This window comes from Musa acuminata, chromosome BXJ2-9, assembly GCF_036884655.1.
Source record: "Musa acuminata AAA Group cultivar baxijiao chromosome BXJ2-9, Cavendish_Baxijiao_AAA, whole genome shotgun sequence".
In the NCBI taxonomy this organism is placed as follows: Eukaryota; Viridiplantae; Streptophyta; class Magnoliopsida; order Zingiberales; family Musaceae; genus Musa; species Musa acuminata.
Window position 1 is genome coordinate 759,742 of NC_088346.1, and position 25,644 is coordinate 785,385.

Here is a 25,644-nt window from a genome sequence, read left to right on the forward strand (position 1 = left end):
CAATAGGGCAGGATCCTTTAGGGTTATAAGGCTAACAAATATAACTCTATGTAAAAAAAGATATGAGACTAAAAGGGTTATAAGGTCATTTTAATCGTCACCTTTCTAACTTCTCTCCCTACTTCTTCCTCGGCCGACTACCTCCCTCTTTGGTGCAAGAGGGTAGCAAGAAGAATTGCCCTTGCTACGTGGCGGTCGTGCGTAAAAACGAGGAAAAAACACATCGCGAGAGGAGGTGCGTCATCGCTTCATCTGCCGTGTGAATTATCGCTATAGAAGAGAACACGATATCTCCTTCATCCATGGACTGTGATCTACAAGTCAGAGATATATAAGTTCCCTTATGTGAAAGCGTCTAACGAATCTTACATAGTTTTTAGTTTTACGAGTTTTTCGCTTTCGATCGTCGTACACGATTCGATATAAATTTATTTTTTTAAAATTTTTTTGTTTTAATTTTTGATGAATATGTGATGCTCTCTCAGGCGTGAAGCTCTTATGCATAAAATTTATGATCTCCTTGGAGAATTTGGGAATTTACAGCAGTTCATGTGAGATGTGCATGGATGTTGTGGAGTCTGTGAAGCATCGAAGCATTTACTTTTTGACTGCAAGCTTGACGTGAGAGTTTGGAGACTCGGTGAATGACAACTTAGGTGAACTTTCTAGCTGTTGGACCAACGACATGGTTGCACGAAGGAGAGGACGGTAATAGTTGGTCAGCTTTGATGCTCCATGCAACTATTGCCATTTGTCTTTTGGATAAGCTGGAAATCTAGGAACTGGTCAGATGTTCGTCGTGTTCCATGCATGGAACTATTGACCAAGCCAACGACAGTCTCAATCAAAATTAACTGTGTGTGATGGGTCTTTTCATCATCAGATGTATGTAATGTTTATTATGAACGTTGGTTCATCAAATACAAGATTTTTTTCTTTTAAGCTGACGTCATGTTACATAGGCTGCAAGCAGCTTGGCAGGTAGGATTTGAACAGGTAATATATATTCCGATAGCGACACGACACGTAACAATTCAGTCAGCATTCGGGATGGCACGTGGATATAAATTTAAAATAATAATAACATATTATCATTTTTTTATGCTTACACTAAAGATATATTTTTAGCTCCCGACTCTAATGCATTTTGAATGTAATTAGAAATATTTAAGGATGTATGGATGAATTGATTTTTGAATATTTCCGTTTAATTAAGTAATATATACTACTTTATTTAATTTTTTTAAATAAGTGTAGCAAGATCACTACATGGATTTATGTAGATTCACAAAAGGCATTAAGTTTATGACGTGTAACATATGATGGATTTATTATGCATAATCTTAGCACAAATCACCTTTAATATCATCATTGACAATGGATTTAACAACCGGAAAAATTAGTACCTTATTTTAACATAAGTTATGAAAATTAGTGCTTTTCAAACATATGTTTGACAACCCAAATTTCCATACCACAGGATTAAGCCCGTCAGTTACTATCCACTAAGGAATGAGTAATTACAATTAAGAGGGACACCGCCATACACGCCGAAGATACAATGATTCATCCATGATGACCATCAATGACCGCAAATGAGAAAACTACGTACAAACATTGTCAGAAACTCGAAGATTTCTCTCTCCTAAAAGCCACTGTAGAAGTCGAGTAATTCACCCATCTTCCCTCTACTAAACTAATAATAATGATGAAGAAGAAGAAGAGGAGGTGGTCAACGATGCCATCTATCGTGATGAGAAGGTTGTCATTAAAAGTGGGTTGGAATCAGAATGGTATGAACAACACGTGACAAGGATGCGTGCGTAGCCTCACCTCACGAACTCAACTGCTCCCGTTTACGTCTGGCGCTCAAATAAATTAAGTTTCCAGCCCGAGACGAGACAGATGGGGTCCACACGCGCAAGGTTCTCTTGCCAACGAGGTTGACACGTTCATCGCCGCTCGACTCGTCATCCCACATCAGCATATCCTTCCACGCGTTGACTAGTAGCTCTTCTCCATGCCCTCGCCCCGACGTGGCACGTTTTTGTTGGTTGTTACTGATCTAAAGAAGTTGCTGGTTTCATGCAGCACAGTGGATCCTACGAGTTCTTAATTACAAAGCCCACGTATATAGACCGCCTTACCGTTCCACGGCTCGTTCTTCAGATCTCTCATCCCATCCCATCTCTTCTCCGGGTTGTGGCCTCTCTTCCCCTTCGGAGATCCCGCCCGTCCAATCTCGATCGGAGGGAAGGGACGGGCGATGGATCGGAGGAGGGCCGGTAGCCCGGTGTACGCGCGGCAGTTCAGCGTCGATTCGGCGCCATCGTCGCCGGCGCACCCCCTCTCCTTCGAGGCAGCGAACGGGAAGCGGACATCCAGGGCGGCAGCCGCCAACGCCCGCCTTGCCCAGGTGATGATGCGGAAGCGGCCCGATTACGACGCCTACGAGGAGGAGGAGGACGATTCGATCCCCTCCATCGTCGGCGGAGGCGGGAGGTACCGGAGCTCCAGCGGGGCCTCGGTGGCGGCGAGGAACCCGTCGCCTATGGTGACCTCCTACAACCCTAGCGTATGCGATCTTTTACTTTGATTTCATTTCCGTTAATGTTTATCCTTTGTGCTTCCGTTCTACTTGATGCGTGGTGTGGCCTAATTAAATATAAGCTGTTATTCATGTATAAATCACTAGGATGGGTCCTTAGGGGAAAGATCGATTTACCATACTAATGAAATTATTAGAAGTTGTGGTCAAATACGAGAAATAAATTATTCCTGTTCGACTTAATAGTTAGATGAGCTAAGTTCAACTTTAGATACCTTAGGTGAGCTACAAAGATGTGATGACTTGGTAAATAGTGCACTAGATAAACTATCAGCGGCTTGGGGTTCTTTGACCTTCGATGCTCAAAATATTAGTGTACTTTGCGTTGACTTGAATACCCGTGTAAATGTTCCACGGCGTGCAGCATTACCATTGCTTTTTTATGTGTGCTTTTAGTGGGGGTCTAATTCTTTTATAATGCCATTTGTTACGCTTCATTTTGTTTTTCGATAGATTATTTTGTAACATTAATATGCATATTTGCTTGCTGAGTTGTAGCTTTGAACGAACAACATGTCTTTGAGCTCAGCTTAATTGAAAGTAAAGGAAGATACATATGAGATATGAGAGCTGTGAGTTATAAAGCTTAAGATTAAGTCTAGCAGATCCCGTTCTTTATAGGATTATGGTCTTTGCTGGAGAGCGTCTTTTTTAGTTCCAACTAATAGTATATCCTACAAAAGAGAAATGACAGAGAGAGAAAGAGAGACGAGATAAGCAGGGAAGAGAGAAATACAATACGAATTACAAAAAGAATTTATTGTTGAATTGTAATCAAAATATATCCATCCATCATCATCATATAAAGATGAGTATGACTGGAGACTCTTTGATCTAATTAGGATCTAGCATAATATATTGTCATGAACAGACTTCGTCAATTGCTATTCTTTCGTTGGTTTGTCATCCATCACAAGAGGTGGCCGACACGTGTGGAGACCCGTTGGAATTTTTTTATAAATAAAAATTAATACTCTTAGTTTAATTAGGATATTCTAATCTATTTAACTGCAGGAAGATAAAATTTAACTGCATATAAATTATGACAGTGTTTGATTTTTTTTCCTCAATTATCTTTTTTCGTCAAGCGGTAATGTAGTGCTAGCCGTGCATCTCACCCGCCGCTGGAATTTCGACGTGTTATCCGCCTATCGTGTCCTCAACCCAATGAACCAGACCCGCCCGTACAAGTTGCGTTCACCACATTGGTTGCTGATGCGTCACCCAGCCGTTCGTCAGTACGCTCCGGGTCCCACCTCGGGTTCATCCTCTCCGCACCCAAAATCCATTGGTTCGTCAATGCTTCCTCCAACCGCAGTACCACAATTTGGACTCGACTACCTCCGCCCGCAGCGAACGGAACTCCCGAAATCTTGCTTTTGGTAACAGAGGACATACATCCGTCCTCGCCGCCATCGCCTCTCCCGAGTAGCACCCGACCCAACTCGATATACCGTCCGTCAGATCTCCGTCGGGTGTTTGCCTCCTTAAATATTGTCTCAGGAATCCGCTTCTCGACATTGGTGCCGGGAATTCTCTCCTCGCGATCCGAGCCGCCGCCTTCAGTGTAGGACGGCGATGGATCGGATGCGCGCTGGAAGCCCCGCGTACTCGAGGCAAGGGAGCGGTGGATCGAGCGGATCGGGATCTTCGTCGCCGGGGATGTCGCCGGGGCACCACCGCTCAGCTTCCGCCTCCGGCATCTCTGGCATCAGGCGGACTCAGAACCTCGCCGCCAAGGCAGCCAACGCCCGCCTCGCTCAGGTCATGGCGTCGCAGGCCGCCGCTGAGGAGGAGGAGGACGATCTCCTCCCCGCCAGAGCCGGGGCCGGCTTCGTTGGCGGGGTCCGATTCGGCCTGCCGAGGCCGGTGCCCAGCAGCAACGGCGGCGGTGGTGCTTCGTTGTTTGGGAGATCGGCTAGGTCACCCTCGCCTGCGGTAATTGCGAGACTTATACATCTCCGAGAGTGAGAGATCTGTTCAAAACCGTTCCAAAATTTCCACTCTTAAGCACTATGAGGAACAAATAATTGATGCATCTATTTTGCTCTATTCACCCAAATCGATGATCTCGATCATTTTCTTGAGCTTGGATGGTGTCAGTTTCAAACTCTGCGTAGTGTTGAATTTGGTTTAGAAATACTGGTGGGAGTATTCAGGAGCTTCGTCGCACCTTTTGTTTCAAGAATTTCTTGCGCGGACTTGTAGAGCAGGACGATCTGCATGGTTGTTGCTTTTTTTTTTTTTTACGTTCTCAAGTTCTAGTACTAATCACCGTCAGCCCTCACCAGATGATTATTTTCTTTCATGTGAATACTTAACTGATTGTTATCATTTGCACTTTTTGTGGAGATCTCTACCATCTTTTTTTAAGTTTTGACATACTTCTGCATGGCTTTTATGAAGGAACTTTACAGAGTTGATTGCAAATTTTACAACTTTAATGATGAATGGATTGTGGTCTAACAAAAACTTGTAATTAGCCCTCACCAGATGATTATTTTCTTTCATGTGAATACATAACTGATTGTTATCATTTGCACTTTTGGTTGAGATCTCTACCATTTTTTTAAAATTTTGACATACCTCTGCATGGCTTTTATGAAGGAACTTTACAGAGTTGATTGCAAATTTTACAACTTTAACGATGAATGAATTGTGCTCTAACAAAAACTTGTAATTAGCCCTCACCAGATGATTATTTTCTTTCATGTGAATAGATAACTGATTGTTATCATTTGCACTTTTTGTGGAGATCTCTACCATCTTTTTTAAATTTTGACATACTCCTGCATGGCTTTTATGAAGGAACTTTACAGAGTTGATTGCAAATTTTACAACTTTAATGATGAATTGTGGTCTAACAAAAACTTGTAATTAGCCCTCACCAGATGATTATTTTCTTTCATGTGAATACATAACTGATTGGTATCATTTGCACTTTTTGTGGAGATCTCTACCATATTTTTTAAAGTTTTGACATACTTCTGCATGGCTTTTATGAAGGAACTTTACAGAGTCAATTGCAAATTTTACGACTTTAATGATGAATGAATTGTGGTCTAACAAAAACTTGTTATGAAATAAGTGATTTTTGACTAAAGGCCATGGATAGTAGCTTTGAAATTCTGGTTCTTACATATTCAGACTAGGCAAGGCATGTATCTTGGACTGTCATCGTTGGCAAGCACTGTGTTTTCATAATCAATATAGATTCAGATGGCCGCACATAACCTATATCTAATACCCAATCTAAATTGCATGTCTAATATTTTTTTTTTTGGCAATTTAATTAGTTAGGTAGGAACATCATGGAAACCGCTTCGACAAATCGCTCTACATCAGCTGGAAGGTCAACATTATCAGTTCGTACAACACCAGTGGTGCCCCAAACCAAAACAACAATAAGGACTCCATCTCCTGTTCCAGCCATAGAGCCTCCTGTTGATAGACGAAGAGATAAGAGGTAACACAATTTCCTCTCTCATGATATGCTAAACTTTTTATGTATGTTAAAATGGTGACTATTGTTCTTCATTAAGTTCAGGTGTCTGATAGGATGATCCATGGTTATTAAGATTTTTTGAGGTTTGGTCCATTCTTTTGTTCTTTGTGCTTGGATGGTGGATGTAATTGTTACTTCCATAACTTCTAAACTGCTAGTTTGGTTTGTAAATTTATGTGAAGCAAATTTCTTTTTAATATACATGCTTTGCATAGTCAGTGTCAGGACTCTGGATAGAGAATTTTTTGGCAAATGTATGACTCAATGCTCTTATCGTTGTCTTTTAAAGATGTGGGTTTCTTCATTTGCCAAAAAGTTTGCAGTACTGCATCAAATTTAGCATTTCTTTGTATAGTACCATAATTGGGAATTTTGATCTCGTTTTTTAATCTGGAAGTAATATATATCACGTAAACTATCTGAATAGCATAGCGTTTATTCATGTTATCTATTCAAAATGATGCCTTCATTATATATCTTTTTTCGTCTTCTCATCACTTTACATGGGATGTGATCCTTCTTGTTCCTATTTGTTCTCCAATTTCTACTAAGTTGCTTTTACACCACTTTTCTACTTCTTTTTGTTACTTTCCTACGCATTGAGGGTTTCTTCCTCCCCAATATCTTATATTCACTTGTGTTTTCCTTGTTTTAGGAGGTTGTTTAAATTGCCTAGCTAAGAATATCCTTAATGGATATCTCCTGCATCTGTTTACTCTCCTTTCTTTGGAAGGTGTTTCTAAGTTTTTCTTTGCTTACTCAGCTTTTGTCCATCGTTTAGGTTTCTTCTGGTTTATAGGCTGTTATGTGCATTCTTTTGTTTGAGGATCTTTCCTTCAGTTGCTCGGGTTGTTGAATAGGAGTCCAATCAGTTTCCAATGTGCCGGTAACCATCCTACATTCTGCAATTATCTGTCCATGATACTTGGCCACAAGCACAAGAAAAGAACAACAACAAAGTTTAATATAGAAATACATGGGATGTTACTATAATAAAACATGACAATTATGGTAGCATGTGACCCTCTAATTGGATTGTTTTCCAATTTGAAGAGAATAGTCATCCCAGGAAGGAAAAGAGGGAAGAGGTTAATTAGCCTAACTAAAATTTTTAAATTGCACAAATTAAATGAATCTCAAGTGTATCTCAAGGCCTCACAAGGTGTTTATATTCGTAGAAATTGTGGGATAAAACCTAATCTTGTGATTTCACAAAATTCTACGAAAAGAGGACTCTACAATTCTCAAAATACAATTCTTTATAGGTTAGCAGTTTTTCTAGTCTGTGATATAACCATAATAGGACTCTTCGATGCTGTACAGACTAGGAAAAATAACATAAAGGCCCACTAAATGGCTAGGATACTCATTGATGAATCTGTCAAAAAATAACAGAAGTAATGAAAAAAAGAATAATGTGCTCCTATTCTGACTAGGAAATCATCTAGTAATTCATCTAAAATCCCTTTCTTGTCCTCTTTGAATCAGAGTCAGTGGATGCATCTGGATCATTGTTTCCTTCAGTTCTAGCCTTTTGGGGATTGATTTAGATCCCAACTACTTCATAACAATTCACTACTCATCAAATTCATCTTATCGTCAAAGGTGAAGAGCCAAGTACGCACTGCCAGGCCAAATTCTCGACTGTCATTGGCTTTACATTCATTGTTCACAAAATTTTGAGAAATTAAAGTTCCCTTTTGAAGATGACTAGGTGAAATTGCTTCAAGCTGTTGAATACTTGTCATTGGAATGCCATTAAAATTAATCTTTTGCTGTTCAGGGTTGCCATTGCAAATTTTGGCAGACTGAAATTTTCAGCATGTTGTTAAGACTTGAGATTGCTTTGGAATGATCTCGGCGAAGTCGACTTCAAAATAGACTTGTAGAGTGGAAGGCAGCAGGTCAAGTGCTGTGATGTCGGAACAGTCTCATGATGCTTGAACAGCACATCCTTGATATTCTTTTGTTCATCTGTCTTGTGTTAGTGGCAGTTTGCTATGATAGATCTGAGGTGTTATCTGTGGCTGTGGGGAGGTTGACACTCTCATTGACTAGATCATTGTGGAGGGCGACAAGGTCACTGACCTATGCTTATCATTTATCATCTTGTATATATGATGATGCTTTGGGGGCTTCATCCTCTATATAATATTCCGCAACTTTGCTATGTCGTCACATCCCTTAGCTTATTTCCTGGTTCTGGACTATAAATCTAGTAGCCTGTCCTGATTGTGTTGGAAGTAGACCGCCATCCTTGCTCTTTCCCATGCTGATAGAGTATGACATCCTGTTGTGGAATAAGTTAATCAGAATTGGTAAAATGGCAAAACCAGTGCACTAGGTTCCTTCCATTGCAGGGAATGGAGAGGTTCAAAGCAAATAGAAACTGGTACTAGCATAATATTGTTTTGGTTCTTTGTTAACATTAATGTTAAATGACTTGATAGTAAACCCCTTGGTCAACTTTATTACATTCATCTTTTTAACATTCACCAAGATTTCTTGTTAATAGAACAATATGTGCATGCTCATAAATCTGACTTCTGTAATTATTTAGAAACAGTCTTATTTACCCTTACACCCCAGTAATCTCCTTACCTATGCATGCTTTAACTGGTTGGTTTTGAGTATTCAATTACAGTGAATGAGTTGGATCAGTTTCCAACTAGTATAGATGTCCTAGGCTTTAGAAAATTCTGAACCTTTTTAATTCATACAAGTTGTTTACATATGTTGCAGATTTTTTCCAGACATGGGGCATCTAAACTCTAGGGAGCCAGGTGATTTGCGTGAGGCTTCTGCACTTCAGGATCAGGTAATTCATCTCAATTTTGTTTAAGTTAATTTAGTTTAATGAATGTATAGATACTTCAATGAGGGCATTCTTTTGGATACTTTGTCATATCTTCTAGTTGTGAAAAACTTTTACTTCTTAGATTGAAATTGGAGGCAGTTAGTTTGCTAGACTCATTTTCACTGACTTGCAGCTTGATATGCTCGAAGAAGAGAATTACAACCTGCTTGAAAAGGTTTGCAGTTACTTCAAGTCTTCAATCTTTCATAGTTTCAGTAACAAAATATTGCTTTTTATATGCTGGCATCTGATGCATTATGTGGAACTTGTTATACAGCTGCAACTTGCTGAAGAGAGATGCAAGGAAGCAGAGGCTAGGTCTAGGGAGCTTGAAAAGCAGGTTATAGTAATTTTGTTAATTCATCTTTATTAATTTCTTCTATTAAAATGTTTTGGATATTATAACAATTTTAGTGAGAAGGGTGGGGCTTTTGGCTAGCCCGAGCCCCTTTACTTTCCATGTGTTGCTTATTATTGTATGCTTGTAAATATATATTATAAGCTTCAACGATCTAAATATGAGTTGATACTATTTTGGTAATCTATCAGAATGGTATGGTCCTGATGTACTGGTGGTATATTGACTAGTACCTCTAGCTATGATTAAATAAAAAAATAAAGATTGAATGATATATGTTTTGATATTAGTATCTGACCAAACTGGTAAATATCAATTGATGTATACCAGCTTAATCAATATTTAAATCCTTGATAGCTTTCACATTTCAAAATGTCAATTGTTTGTGTATGTTATACTGTACTTATGATATCATGCATATGCAAGGAATGCCATATCGTGCTGACCGGTTGTATTGGTCATTGGATGGACTAGTACGTAGTGGTACCGGAGTACCATGTGTCCAGTTCAACCTTTTGTAAAAGGGCTTCATTTATTTTGGTAAACCGTTTTACATCAACCTTGTAGGAGTCATGACAAACAATTATTTTATGTTTTTGCTGAAAGAGAAATTATGATGATTTTAAGGAACTCAAGGAATAAAATTAAACTGTTAAGTATAGTTTTGTCCACCTTGAACTCGAGGACTATCAGTATTAATTCACATGTGGGACATATGTCTTCATCCATTTTGAAGGGGAAATTCTCCATGTCATTATTCTTTTATTACCAATGTTGCAGGTTGCCAATCTTGGTGAAGGGGTTTCGTTAGAAGCCCGTCATCTGAGCAGGTAAACTTTGAGCTAATATGAATACCTTGCCAACCTATAAGTGGGTATCCTACTTTGACATCTGAGGCCTATTTTTATTGCAGGAAGGAGGCAGCACTACGCCAAAGAGAGGTAATTGTGTTGGTAGGAATTTTGTGTCATTTGTAAATCATTCAATAATAGGTGGACACTAAAGGGATTTAGGTTTGCTATTCCAATCAGCTTCTGATTAAGAGCTAAATGGCAGTAAACGATCCACATAGCTGACCCTAAATAGTTGAGACATTATGAAAACATCATCACAGTAAGAGTTATATATTTTGTGTCATGAATAAGAATTAAAATTTTGTGCTATATATGGTTTGCATGAAACAAACTTGACTTTGATGGCATCAACTACTATTGTTGGCCAGAATCATTAGTTTGTTGCACCAGGGCCTACCCTTATGCTGGCCGACAGAGATCAGATTGGCCTAGCCATATTTCAATACCTTAAGCTCATGCCAGCATGGTACAAGATGTTTTGACCACTGCTGAGACAGGTGACATGACAAATCTTGCTTGTTGGAACCGAGCTTCTAACTGCCACTGTCTTCCCAAATCAAAATGTAAGTCACTGTCTGATGATAGGCAACATATGATAGGATTCGTAGTTAAATATTTGAGACATACTAATTATCTGGTGGCATCAGTATTGTTGGTCTGATGACATGACTATTTTTGATCCTTTGTTCTAGCAGCATGACTGCGAATGAATGTGTTTGCAATATAACATCAATACTTTTAGTATCCTCATTAGTTTGTCATTTTTATAGAAAAAGCTGCTTGAATTATAACTCCTGTAAACTTGAAGAGTGATTTGAAAAGCTTTCTGACTTTGCTTTTGCTTCTCCAACATCATTCTGAGAACTGTGTCCATACCATTCACTCATGTTTTCTGGAACCAAGATGGTGAATTGGATAAATGAATTTAAATGTTTTTTTTTCATAAGTTCAGGAAGCTATGAAGGCTGCAATGAGAACAAAGGATGACAAAGATGAGGAGCTAACAGCTCTTCGACAAGAAGTGCAGGTAATCAGTAATCATTTTTACCTCTTGCTATTGTTTAGTGGTAGACCTACTTTATATAGGTGATGTCTGTTTGGGTTTGATGCTTGGAATAGTCTGCAAAAGATGAGACTGCAAACACAGTGGATCAACTCCAGGATGCTGAATTGGAAGTAAAAGCTTTAAGGTCCATGACACATAGAATGATATTAACCCAAGAAGAGATGGTTAGCTCTTTCATATAAGCTGTTTTTCCTTAAATTTATTTTGTTCATAATGAATTAAACAAAATCTGATTGCGTATGCTTGGTAAAATTCTAGGAAGAGGTCGTTCTAAAGAGGTGTTGGCTTGCTCGATACTGGGCTTTAGCTGTTCGTCATGGTAAATTTTTGTTTTTTAAAATGAATCGATCAGTTTTATGGTATCAAAAGGATGTTTTTCTCTTAATATCTTTCATGCATGTGCATATTTGTGTATTTTTGTGGGTGTATCATGCATGTGTATAATTTTGTCAGACTATATGCATGCTTGTTGATGAATGTAGTAAATTAAGCTGAAAAAATCCAACTTTGGTCATTACAGTGTGTTCATATACAAGCATAGTTTTAGCCATGTCACACTTGCTTTTGTAGAAGAACACAACTACACTCTGTTTCTTTCTTTCTAACTGTCTGCCTGTCCATTGGTTTATCTATCTACTTGCCTGGCTATATATACAAACATATTTAAACAAATATACAAACAGGGTCAACTTTGACATGGCTCAGGTTTTGTTATACTTGATATATTCATCTTTAACTTTTAAGTTATTATAGAAAAATATAATAAAGGACTGAATACTGTGAGGCATTAGAAATAGTGATGCTTGATTGGTTTACTTAAACAAAGCAATTCACTATGTTCATAGTGGAGATGGAATTCATGGATACTGTCCAAAGCAGTAACATTAACTGAGTTTGTTGGGATTTGGGAATATGATTATAGCATTAAATAAGTTGTGGGACATGAAATGGTCACCTTAATGCCATTTGGTCATCGATGGTGAAGTAGGACACTAGGACCAGAAGTGGTTTGGTTAGAATAATGTCAGTTTTAATTTCTGTACTAAGTGGAATGATATATGGCTTTGTAGATGTCTATCAGTCTTATATTCCTGCTGAGTGATTTGCTGTTGGAACTTCCTAGATTTGTGTAAGGAATATTCAGACTAAATTAATGAAAAGAGTTCACTTGGTTTATTTTTCAGCCCTATGCTATTTTTCATCCTTTCTTCTTACATTTTCTTTCATGGATTTCTATGTGTGGAAATGTTATGGATGAAATTTGGTTATTGCTTTAGTTGTATATGTATTTTTTCTCAATGCATCTTTTGTTACATATACCACCTCTGCAAGATGGATGCTTCAACTTGTTCAGAACTACTTTGTACAGGATGAACTATCTAATGCAAGAATATCCTTCTTGGTGACAAGTTTATGCTGTAAGTGGCACAGCATGTGCCAATAATTGACATAACCATGTCTTCCAGTTTCATCAAATGAAAAGAGAATAAAAAGAGATTTGGCGCCCATTCACTTTGGTTGTCTATTTGTATTTGTTGAAATAAGGTTACAGTACATAAAACCCCTTTTAGACCTTATATGAGTTCCATACTTCTAAATGATCCATAAAGCATAAGATATCTTTATGTATGATTTATTTGAATATAGGACCAACAGAAAGTAAATTTTACTGCTTCCATGGATATTTATGTTTGAAATTCTAGTTTCATTTGCTTCAAGTGTCTGCTGCTCATCCAATAATTTGGACTTGGATTATATGGAAATTATAATGAATGGCGCCAGCAAAAATAAAACAACGAATGAATTAGGTGTAACTCGTCATATCTTAATATCTATTCTCCATAGCAACTACTGGATGTCACAGGCCCTAGTTTTTTGTTTAGGACTTCATGCATTGTAAAAGGTATAGGAGATCTGCTTCTTGCAAAATTCATCTATTTTGATAGGGTTAGTTCCAACTCATCTGAATAGCCTCATCTCTTGTAACAAAAGCCACTGATGCATAAATGTCCTTCACTGTGTTTCATGCTTTATGAAGTTTCTTTTATTGTATTCAGACTGCTCTCTACTGCTTTTAGCTGTAAAATTTGTTGACTCATTCAAATTTGCAGGCATCTATCCAGAAATTGCAGCAGCAAAACATGAGTACTGGTCATCATTTGCTCCTCTCCCACTTGAAGTTGTCAGTTCTGCTGGACAAAAAACAAAGGATGATTCTTGGAGCACTGGCAAGTCATAAATTATTAGAGCTACCAGCATTACTGATCGTGATATCCCTATGACACTGTACATTCATAATTTACCATGTTGGTGTCATTTAACTTTATCTTTTGTAGGTTATGATGACACTGATAGGAGAAATCAACTTGATCGTGATATAAGTGATATAACTGCAGAAGGAAACATAGAAAACATGCTTGCAGTCGAGAAAGGTCTGAGGGAACTAGCTTCACTAAAGGTCTTATTTCAGCTTCAAACTTTGAGTTATAATTTCTTCTTTAACCTTTTATCTTGTAATGCTTTATGAGGTGTGCTTGCATTAGGACTAGTTTCTTCATAATTCATGTGAATTCATCAGTCAATTCTTTACTTATACTTTTCTTCAAGTGTACAAACCTGTGTTATCAATCCTTAAACTTAGGTCGAGGATGCTGTCATGCTTGTGCTGGCTCAACATCGACGTCCTAATTTACTTCGACAATCAGCCTCAGGTTTGTTTATATATTGATCTTTTCATCATTTGTTACTTTATACCTTTCTTGTATAATTGATTTTTCATTTTTCTAAAATTGATGCATTTTGTGTAGCATATTCTGTAAGAAAGACAAAATATATACACGAGTTTCTTAAATTTAAATTTTAATCTGCCCAGAAAGAAAACCTGAATTTTTAGGTTCTATATTTATTTTTAGAACTGCTCTCAGCGAAGTCTTGTTAGTACTGTGGATGATCCGAGTGGAGGTATACTGGAAATTCCACTACACAAATTGTAGAAAAGCTGTCGGAACAAATGGTTGAAAAGTACTTATAAAATTTTCACTCAATTTAATTGGATAGGTGACGCTAGAGAAAAATTATTGTTATGATGACATCCTATAGATGTAAATAACCTCTTCTGCTGACGGTATTAAGATGGCACAAGTTGTTTCCTCTTGTGGTAAGTTTAGTCAGGGGTGTGCAGTCTTTGTTGAGTACACATTTAACATACTCTGTTCCTTGCCCATACCAGCTAATCTTTGGTGGAACACTTTCTATTTGTACTTAAAGTGGCAGCAATCTTGTTGCTTGAGCACTGACAATGCATTTATCATGACTATGTTGGTTGTGGTGGAGAAATAATCTGATTGAAGCAACATTTGGCTGCTGGACAAGTGCATGAAAGTACCTCAATCAATTAGATTCACATTTGTTGATGCATTAATGCAAAGATTCACATAGGAGGAACACAGACTAGGGGTTACTTGATTTGCCATTTTCAATCTTTTTGAAGTCCAACCATTATGTTCACATTGAGTGACTAGCATGGAATATCATCAAAGTGAATACGATGGAATATGCATTTTTGTTACTATGTAAAAAAAATGACATCTTCTGTAGCAATTTTTGTCACGATGCATACTTTCAGTAAGCAAGCATGAAACTTATTATTTTTAAGTTCATAAGTTAAAAACTATTTGATTTTAACTCAACTGTGTTTAAGACATCTTTTTCTTTCCTTTGTATGTGCAGACTTAAGGTCACCTGGTGATCCGAAATGGGATGAATTTGGTAAATTTTAAGATCTATAAGCTTCAGATACTTGCTTTTTGAATAAATGTTGTATTACCTATAAGAATGTTTATTCCCTTTATTTACTTTCATTTCCATACTTGCTTTTTGAATAAATGTTCTAGAAACTATAAAAATGTTTATTCCCTTTATATATTTCCATTTCCAAATTACCTATGAACTTAATATACTTTTGGCTTATGCTTTGCCGTCCATATGTAACTTATCCTTTTGTTTAGGTTCTTCATTCTTTGTTTGTTATCTATGTGTTTTTAGGCACCTATAATTGATAATACAATGTTTCTTGACAGAGCTAAGCCAGGAGGAGGCAGAGGATGTCTTGTTTAAGCAGGTTCCATTACTTGCTCCATAGTTTGCATATTTTGACTTCTGTAGCTACTGAGGAATTTGTTTTATTAAATAGTCTTTTGAACTTTACTTATTGCTTACCTTTTAATTTGCACTCATTGGGTTTCTTTTAGTTAATAGATATCTAATAAAATATTTATTTATTTAAACTACATTTTATGTTGCTCAGTTATATCCTTCATTGTTGGCCCATCAACGATTTAGTTAAATTTGAGATTGGAGAGTGTATTGCTTGTAAAGTAAGATCAAGATGATTACCATGGACCAGATGAGTGATGTGCTTTGTGAACATCCACACACTCATAAATTGAATAGGAGAATCTTATCATATGGCTTGATAAGTCAGAATTTTGGCAGCATGATAACCATCAAGGTTTGACGTATCGAAGCGTACCACTCGGTATAGTCAGTACATACCAATCCGATAGAGGACCGGTACGGGCAGTACATCAATACACCTCAATGTACCGTGTGTCGGTATACTCAGTATAGCTCGGTATGTATCATACCAACAATTGGTCGGTAAACCAGTACGGACCGGTAATACGAACCATGATGATAAGAACAATTCCTAGTAGTTTTTGGGTTGAAAAACTTGGCAAGGACTACTAGTATTACAGGAAAGACTACCAAAATTGTTGTATTTGTGATAAGTTGAAGATATCATCAATGTGAATACAATGGAATATCATAAAAGTGAATATGATGGAATCTTCTTTTTCAACTTCATGTTCTGTATCTTCTTCATCTGAATCTTCCATTATATCCTCCATTTTATACATAATTGGCAGTGCTGTTGCACAAAAGAGATGTATGTTTAGAGGATTTTTGGTTGTTGGTACTGCTCCACCATGCTACATCAGGTGTCCTTGCAATAATCACTTCATTCCAGATTTTCTTATCATTGTACTTTTTTCATGTGCTCACGAGACTTGAGAAAATTTCATGGTAGTTAGTGGCCTACCACAATGCTCCGTCTTTTCCATTTGGATTTATGATCAGCATTGGTGGTGTTATTCTAGTAGTAGCAGTTTCTTGTGTGCTCTGGCATATGACATGGAGCTTTCTTGATCAGTTCTCTTGATTGTTCACAGAGGCACCAGGAAGTATATTTTTTAATTGAAAAAGAAATATTTTCAATGAACCAATTGGGTGGATACATGGTTATCCCAGGTGGGAGGTAATGTAGGTAGATAATATGTGAACTAGGAGGTTGATCTTAATAATTTCAGATTAGAATACAGTAGGTTTTCTGCTATTGTAATGGTAAAATAGTTAAAAAGATCTGAGATGAACAATCACATGGCTGTTTAGAGGTAATATGAGTAATTTTTATAGAACAATGTAGCAGTATATCTGCTGATGGACAATGGAAGCAGAAGACACAAAATGCACAGAAAAGAGAGGTAATTCATCCTAGAAGCTGGGAACATATGAGAAATAAGGTCCGTGGCCCTGAGAATACACACTTCTTTCATAAAATATCTTCCTTACAATTGATTAAGTAGCTCATGGCCATCTCTCTTGTTTAAGTAACTCAATAGACCCGTCTAATGTTAGACTGTATAGACACTGAGATGGGAGTTGAAATCATTCTTATTGGGAACTTGAAAACTGTTCAAAAAAACAAAAGCCTAATTAGAGTAAGACTATGACTGCAAGTGGAAGCAAAATAAATTGAAGTTAGGAGTAAAAGTAAAGCATGTCACAAGATTTACAGTGGTTCAGCACAATGGTGTATGTCCTGTCTTTTGCTCTATAACTCCTCAAGACAGCTTGGACTAATAATGATCTATTGGTTAAAACAAATCATGTACACTCTTTTTGACAACACATAGATCAAACCCATTATTACTCTTTTTCTTTCAGGCTCAAGAACAAAGCTTACTTTGTTCTTTTTCATGAGCTCAAGAACTAAACCACACATTTCTTTTTCAAGGTTCAAGAACTAAACCTCATCCTCTCTTTTGTAGGCCTAGAGATAACCTATCTCTTTTACAAGTTCATAGATAATCTTTTATCTTTACATGGGCTCAGAGATAACCATTCACAAATTCTCAGAATTGGAAGCTCACACTCAGATTCAGACAATGAAGCTCTTAAAATCGATGTTGAGTTCTTAAGTCAATCTAGAGTGAACAATAAGTACTCTTAAGAATGAATCTAACTTGAGTGAGGAGTCTTTCTCAAGGATATATACTAAAGTAATTTATTTTTCTTTCTTTTGCTTTAATAAATTTGTAGGTGGAACTATTTTCTTTTTCTTATATTCTTAGATCTTTGCAATTATATCTCCTTTAGTTTCTCTTTTTCCATAAAATTTTGTCATAAGCTCTAGATGAATGATGAAGCATTAGAGGTGTCCTCTACTCTAGAGCAAGGATTTGAATACCATACCATACCGCCCAGTACGGACGGTATGTACCGGTCCGCCACCAGATCAGCACGCGGACCATCTGCTACCTGGCGATATCAGGTATTTGGCCCCGTATCGGGCGATATAGGGTTGTACCGGGCAGTAACGGTCGAAGTTTCTACCATAACCGATCTATACTGGTCGGCACTAATCGATTTCAACAGTTATCGATTTATATCGGTTTTCAAATGGTCAATTTGATCGTTGGAGGCATTCTAAAGGGTTTTTAAACCATTTCCTCTCCCCTTTTTCAATCCATTTCACTCATTTTCTTAAACTCTCTCAAACTAATTTTTACTCACAAACTCTCTCGTATTCTCATATTTTCACTTTCCTAAACTCAATAAAGCAATTGTTTGTGGATTGGATTAAATTTAAGAGGCTAATTTGGAAAGATTAAGAGGAAAAACTTTTTAATCAAAAGGTATGATACGAAGCAGCAGATCAGTAGCGAAAATAGATGTTTTAACATTCACCAATACATGCCTCGAGAGCCGCCTTGGACACATGTGATTCACGACGATCAACCTACGACCATCACTATTTTAATTCACGAATGGCGTATAGTGTATCAATACACTATGTCGTAGGATCAATTTTAGGATTGGGTTCAATAAACATATCATATTGATATACATATACATAGGATCGAGGACCCCGATCCACCACCCGTGGAGGCTTATCGTTCGTTTTAGTGGTAGAATCAAGTATAGCTACACATGTGATTACTTAATTCATTTGAATCTTAAAGTTTAAAATATATACAAAATAATCTAACAATTCAAATAATTTTTCTATAGATAATTTAATATTAACGGAAGGACAATCTGGAACAGATCGAAATTGCGAACCTTGCACAAGACTACTCATCAAAGCCCAAAAAAGATGTGGCACTATTCTTACCTAATTTACATTAGTTTTGCTAAAATTATGCTAAATATATATTTATTTCTAACTTAAAAACCCTATCCTAACTTTTTTTTTTAATATTTTTCAGGGATTTTTGGAGTGTTTTATGCCTATTTTAGGTGTACCGTTCGGTACGTCGTACCATACCATACCAAGCAAAACTCGGTACACTAGTATGTTACGAGATTAAAAACTTTGCTTTAGAGTTTGGATATTATTAAAATCATGGTTTGATGTACCACCTGATATGGTACAAAACAAGTGATTTGTAGTATTTACTGGTCTACCAACTGAACAATACATGAACCAGTCCATTTCAGTCGGCACGCATACTAGCCTATTTTAGGTACACAAACCAAATGATCAAAATGGCCTATCAACATGAGATAGATTTTGGTGCTAATTAATAAAGTACCCAAAATAACTTTCTAATTTTAAATTTCTCTGCAGACAAGCTTATGTTAAGTATTAGTTGGTAATTGAGTAAAACTGGTCACATCTGACAAAATCCATAGAGATCTTCACAAAACCTAAAAATTTTGTATATTCTATAGCTTTTTGAGTCATCATTAGGTCTGATAATGGTATCACCCAAGGATTACAATTTCGATCCGTATCGGTATATCAAGCCCTGCTTGGTACGGTACGTACCGAGGCGTATCGACGATACACAGGGGCGTATTGACGGTACAGCAAAAATCATAAAAAAACCTTCAAAAATACCTGAAAAAAAGAAGAAGTTAGATTAGGGTTTTTTAAGTTAGATTAGTGAAATGAGTTAAAAGAGAAGGGAGGAAAGGGTTTAAAAACCCCTTTTCAAAGCCTCAAACGATCAAATTAACTGTTTGAAATAGGGCAATCCTAGCCCTTGATTGGTAACGGTCGAAATTCAACTGTTACCAACTGGTACAGGTCGGTAACGATTGGATTTCGACCATTATTGCTTGGTATAGACCCCGTATTGCCTCATACAGGGTCAAGTGAACAGTATCACCAGATAGAGGGCAGTCCGTGTACTTGTATCTTGTTGGACTAGTATGTATCGCCCGTACCGGGTGGTATCTATTGGTACAGCAAACCCTGGTATCACCAACAGACTAGTTTATAGGTCTCAATTTGTTGGTATTTTCACTAAGAGACACCAAGATACACTATAAGTACTACTGTTAAGTCTTTTGAGCCTTTAGCGGCATTGTCATTTTGGCCAGTGATGCTAGGATTTCTGTACAAAACGACTCTATTTTGGCATGCTCCGACAACGATTTCATTCTTATTATAATTGCCAATTTGACTGCTACCATACCATGTGTGTGTGCAGCTCATTCATTGCTCAGATTCAACACTTGTGCAACTGAATTTTGTCTTGGCACACATTTGACTCTTTCTCTAAGAATGACTTGAGTTTTCCCTTTTAGCCTGCTCCTTTGCATATCACATCCATGATATTGCAGGTGCAGAATATGAATGATTGATCCTTTTTTTGCTTTCATTTTTGACTGAACCCTTTTTATCTATGTATTCACAATTCACTATTGTTGGATGTAAATGTCTGAATCATTGCACCCACATGTTGTGTCATGGTTTTCTCTAGGACATGTAATATTGGCACAATATGGCTGTATCCTTCATTACAGTTTGGTTTCAAGTCAGATTAATTAATCATTTGAGATCAGCCGGGTTTGTGATTTTATGTGCTTATTATGTACTGAAGTTTAGATGAAATTGTTATTACATAATCGTCAATTGAGTATCTAACATCATCAAAATTGAAGGTCAATATTTATCACCTCCCAAATTTAATCCAAATATTATGTTCTGTACTAGTATCTTAATAAATCCTTCTAATACTGTAATTTCTTACCAGTTGGACTCGATAAAATGCCAAATTCAAGGTAAGGTATTTACCAAAAACATGGCAAAGGTTTCTGTTGGATGATAAAAAACTCACTCTATAGGAAGATTGACTAAGTGGACATCCTGAACATGAATCCTAAAGTAGACTTAAGCTACATCAACTTTGCCCCTGAACAACCGCTATATGTCCTTTCATGACTGAGTGGTACCGGAGTTTGTGTATCAAATTGCAGTAGTAATCTTGTAACCGTTGCTGTCTACTATGGCTTTTCTTTAGAGGTTCTATCAATGAAAAATTGCATATGCTTGCAAATTGATGAATATTTTTGTTGTCCTTTGGATATCTTAAATTTCTGGATGCCAGAATCTTTATATGTTATGTTTTTTTTTTCCATCCTTGCGAGAAGTTCCTTAAAAGCTATACTCTATGATTAATTACCAGGTTTTGATTATATAATGTATTTGTCTGCGTAAGTTTGGTTATGATGATAAAATTTTATCTCCATTACATTTCATGGCTAATATTATTATTACCAGAATTGCTCTATTTTTCTATTGCTATTATTCTTCTCATTTTTCTCATTGTATAACCGATTTTAAGCTTTCTGTAGTCATGGCTTACATACTTTTGGAGAAGAGCAAAAACCCATGGTATAGAGGAAGATATAGCTGAAGAGCACCTTCGTTTTTGGATAGGGCGCATGGGCCAACCACCAACTTCACATGATGTAGTTGACGGTATATTCTTCGTTGACATCTTCATTTCTTGCTTGTGGGAATGAAAAAAAATAGATGGTCATTGTTCTTGTTGTGTTAATCATAAGCTAGTACAGTTGAACTTGCTTGCAAATTAAGTTAAGCCAAGAAATGCTCCATGTGCCTGTATTGTGTGCTGGGGATGTAATTCAATCATAGTCTAGAACCCTGGTGTTCACATGATGTAGTTGATGGCACACAGGCACACAATTAGTTGATGGCTATTCTTGATGGATAATTAGAATAGTCTAATATATCTTTTTAATTAGAAAATAAGATTTATTGAATTTACTGCTGTTATATTTGATTAGACCACCTCTCCAATAGATTTCCAGGTATTAAGAAGCATGTAATTTGCACATGCAAATGTCTTTAGAATTCCATAATTCTTCAAGAGTTGTATTTCATCTTACATGCTTCCTGCCTTTGTTCCCCATCTTTTGGGTCTGCAGTGGAGCGGGGACTGATAGAGCTGAGGAAACTGGGCATCGAGCAGCAATTGTGGGAAGCTTGTCGTATGGAATTTGATGCCAATCAAAAGCCAGAAGCTGATGCAGAAAACTCATAGCTTGCATAGCACTGCTACCGTTTTATTCATTTGTTTACATATATACATGTTTCTCGTTGTCTCAGTTTGCCAAAATCTACAGCATCCAATTTTTTGAATTTAGTGCTTCAAAGTGAGTCATTTTGAGAGACTTGTTTGCATGTACATAAAATGCAGTTACTGAGTGCATTCTCCTTACAATATATCTTCCGAAATAATATGATGAATTACAAGTAATTCTTTTATGGCCACAACCACTGAAGCAGATAAAATTGAGACCCGATATTCCAACCTTCTCGGCTTGAGCATTCTTTGACAATGGCCATTGCCTTGGAGCATAACAGATGTTGGGCACTTGATGATTAATATTGTGTCGCAGCAGCTCATTCTTATATGTTGTATGAGTTGTTGGGTGACCGTCGAACAAATTGTTTTGCTTTATTGGCCTATAGTTCATGCTTATGATGCCTAATGATAGATAGATAGACAGATCATTGCAATACACTAATCTCCATGGGAGCGTTATGTGCAGCTGTTTGCAGAACTCAATGGACTGTTGGCTTCGTCTTTTACTGTCATCAGCTTTTTGTTTTATACCTAGATCTAATCGTAATGCTTACCATTTAGCTTTCTCGGGAAGAACCATTAGGTCCTCTATTTTTGTGTATGTTGGTTTCAGTTGTTTAAGCTTTCTCGTATGTTTATGGTACCGCATGCAGGGTGAGGGATTGTGTTTAGAGAGCTGATCTATCATTGCAGTCATGATTTCCCACGTCAAAAGAAGACGAGAATGGCACTGTACACTAGTGTCCTTCCCTCGCCCATCAGTCGTCTTTTCCACGTACACTACTGTCCTTGTGCCATTCGTTCGTGTGAGCCATTGCCTATTATTTTCGACACCACCAAAATCCATTTCACGCTCATCAATGCATGGCTTCTGCTGCTTCCGAGGACGTCTGAATGCCTACCGCATAAAGAATATTGAGGTGAAGTTTGATTCCCCTCGGTTGATGAGACCAAATTGCACGGACCCTCTGTAACACTTACAATCCTTTATTATCTTCCATGTACTTAAAAGATTAAATTAAAAAAAAGAAAGAAAGAAAAAGAAGCAGCACCGAGTGGATTTTGCAGTCAAATCTTGTCATCCATTGGGGGTGCAATGGCTACGGTTATATGCATGGTTATAACATGGAATCCACGCTTCTCATTGCCTAGCTTGATTAGGTACCACCACTTCACTGTTACAAAAAGGAAAACAAAGCGTATAGCCTGTACAGGATCCTCCCATGCAAAACCATACAGCCAATGTGGGTGATGCTTAGGAATCCGACACGACGAACATTTAGCTGATGTTTTAATGTTATCTAACATTTATCAAACATATAGTTTAATGAGAGATCTAAACTAGTTTTAAGGATTGAGATTATGGAATCTCATCCAATTAATTTTGAGAATGCTAACTTAACTAGTAAATAATTTAACCGCGGATAACAATGCTATGGGATCTAAGATCCAATCAAGTCTTCATCACTTATATTTTTTTTTTAATAAAAAAAAAATATTGTTACTTCCAAAACTTATTCCATAGACTAATAAAAAAAAAACATATTATTTTTTTTTATTGTTTTATGTTGATTTTTCAACTTGAAAATTTTCTAATTCTATATACGTAAATAATTTGGGGTCACATGGCATCAATCATATGTGCCAATAATATATGAGATCTGCTGCTGTCTGATGCACATGACAGCTAAAGCCAGCAAGGAATCTTGGGCCATGGCTGGGGGCCCACCTCGGGCTGCGTGTAGCAAACCTGCTTCGCAACGGCCCCCCACCTCCCGCTGGGAAATGCGTCGTCCCTTCTTACTGGCGAAGGTGGCTACCGGCTGCGTGTGGCAGATGCCTTGTTCCCTCCGGCCTTCCTCCCTCGGTCGTAGTGCAGCGACACATCGGATTCCACGCTCTAATTCTCTACCGTTTCTCCCCCAAAACAATTCATCCGGAGTCCATGCAAAACTCCGGTAATGTTCTTTCTTTGATTCTTACTCACGAATCGAATCGAAGGCACCGAAGAACTAATACGTCTTCTACACAACAATATTCTACATCTATTTATCCTCCTCATGGATGCATGCATGCATGCGAGCAAGCATACAGCAAAAGGAAGTTGCAGGCACATTGAGACGTGAGCTTCCGAGATCAAATGATGGCCTAGAAAAGCTCTCCACTGAGGAGTTAGCGGTGTTGGGGCTCATTCCATCGTGATGTGATGTGGACCTGAGCTGATGAGATGGATATATCTGACACTGCTCATCGTTCCCCGTCCTTCCTTCTTTCCTTCCGGCCAAAACTTCCATTTACTCTGATGCCAGCTGATGGTGTGGGTTATCCCATGTCCGATGGCAAAGCTATTAGGTAGACTTTGACCTGCAGCACCGAGTGACTTGACTGGTAATTTGATTTGGCTTGGAAAACGTGCAGTACTAGGGGGGACATGGGTCCCGCGGTCCTCTCCCTCAGATGCGGGTCCCGGGACAGCCGAGAGGAACAGGAGACGAGACGCAGCTGCTGCGACCCCTCTCCGTCATCACCCATTGCCATGGCCAACTCAAGGTTTGCTTCAAGGTTGATCGAACCTCTGTGGACATCCATAAGACCCTGATGCACCCACATTAGTGATTTGCTTTGTTGATCCATGACAGAAAATATCGAGGCACTCACATCGTGTGATGAGGAGTTGATGCTTGATCGATCATCTATGGTGTTGTTGAAGCACCCACATCGAGCAAAAAGGAAGACACCCCATTCACCCACTTTAGCTGATTTTATTTATTTTTTGTTGATCAACGATAAAAAAAACACCAAAACACACTCACAGTCGATCATCTATATCATTACGAGATGCCCACATCCATCTACTTCAAAAGGCAGAGGGTGGACATGAGCCAACACACCTACATCAGGCAATAGAGAAAATGGTTGATCCCCCTATTGCAACTATGCCAAGGGACTCACATCGAGTGGTGGAAGCTCATCTCCACTCAATCTGGAATGGACATGTCTAGATTTAAATTAGGTGGTGACCTATTATCTTGCACTCTAGAATGGACATGTGAGATGCTAATGCAATAGAAAAGATAAGATGATTGATCTCTTGCTCAATGATACTGGGGGATCCACACGAGTGGTGGAAACCCATATCCAACTGATCTGTAATGATACGCTGAGATGCCGACATCGAACAGTGATGTGTCTCTACCCAATCTATAATGAACATGTTGAGATACCCACGTTGGCCAGTGGAAATATAGTTCCATCTAATCAGCAATGGACGTGCCGAGATGCCTACATTAGGTGGTGGAAAATTTGAGTTATCGAAGTATCATCGATAGGGAAGTGATGTTTGCTGAGGTCTTCAAGCGGCATCGAATAGAATGTCGGTTGTGTCGAACAATCCAAACCTAATGCGAAGATGGGGAGGAAGTTGGTCGGTATCTCCGACAGTTGTAGACCATCTCAAGGAGATAATTGCTTAACGTCGTCATGTCTTATCCTCTTTCTAATGCTGAACTTATTGATGGGGATATAAACAGGAATAACCTTTGTATAGGAACAAATACTAGAAGACCAAAATACGCAGCGGAATAAAATGGAAACACAATCAAACAGAACACCAAGGTATACGTGGAAAACCCCTTCGATGTGAAGGGTAAAAACCACGGGGCAAACTAGAGATAATCCACTATGAGAATAATGAATATACAAATCTCAATC

The 25,644-nt window shown here is 37.9% G+C and overlaps 1 protein-coding gene across 3 annotated transcripts; it reads left to right on the plus strand.

Annotated features, from left to right (window-relative positions):
• Positions 1-2,157: 2,157 nt before the first annotated feature.
• On the plus strand, positions 2,158-22,121 carry LOC135582961 (coiled-coil domain-containing protein SCD2-like). Of its 3 annotated transcripts, none has more exons than XM_065123989.1 (17): positions 2,158-2,554; positions 5,905-6,074; positions 8,856-8,931; positions 9,104-9,145; positions 9,248-9,310; positions 10,109-10,158; positions 10,242-10,269; positions 11,135-11,209; positions 11,302-11,412; positions 11,507-11,567; positions 13,360-13,476; positions 13,585-13,706; positions 13,890-13,959; positions 14,978-15,016; positions 15,328-15,368; positions 21,176-21,302; positions 21,773-22,121. In XM_065123989.1, the coding sequence occupies exons 1-17, from the start codon at positions 2,267-2,269 to the stop codon at positions 21,886-21,888; spliced, it is 1,596 nt and encodes a 531-aa protein (XP_064980061.1). In that variant the 5' UTR covers positions 2,158-2,266; the 3' UTR covers positions 21,889-22,121. The 3 variants fall into 3 exon arrangements, with proteins under 3 accessions (XP_064980061.1, XP_064980060.1, XP_064980059.1); XM_065123988.1 differs by having other exon boundaries at positions 2,159-2,575; XM_065123987.1 differs by lacking the exon at positions 2,158-2,554 and adding an exon at positions 3,708-4,546.
• The last annotated feature ends 3,523 nt before the right edge of the window (positions 22,122-25,644 follow it).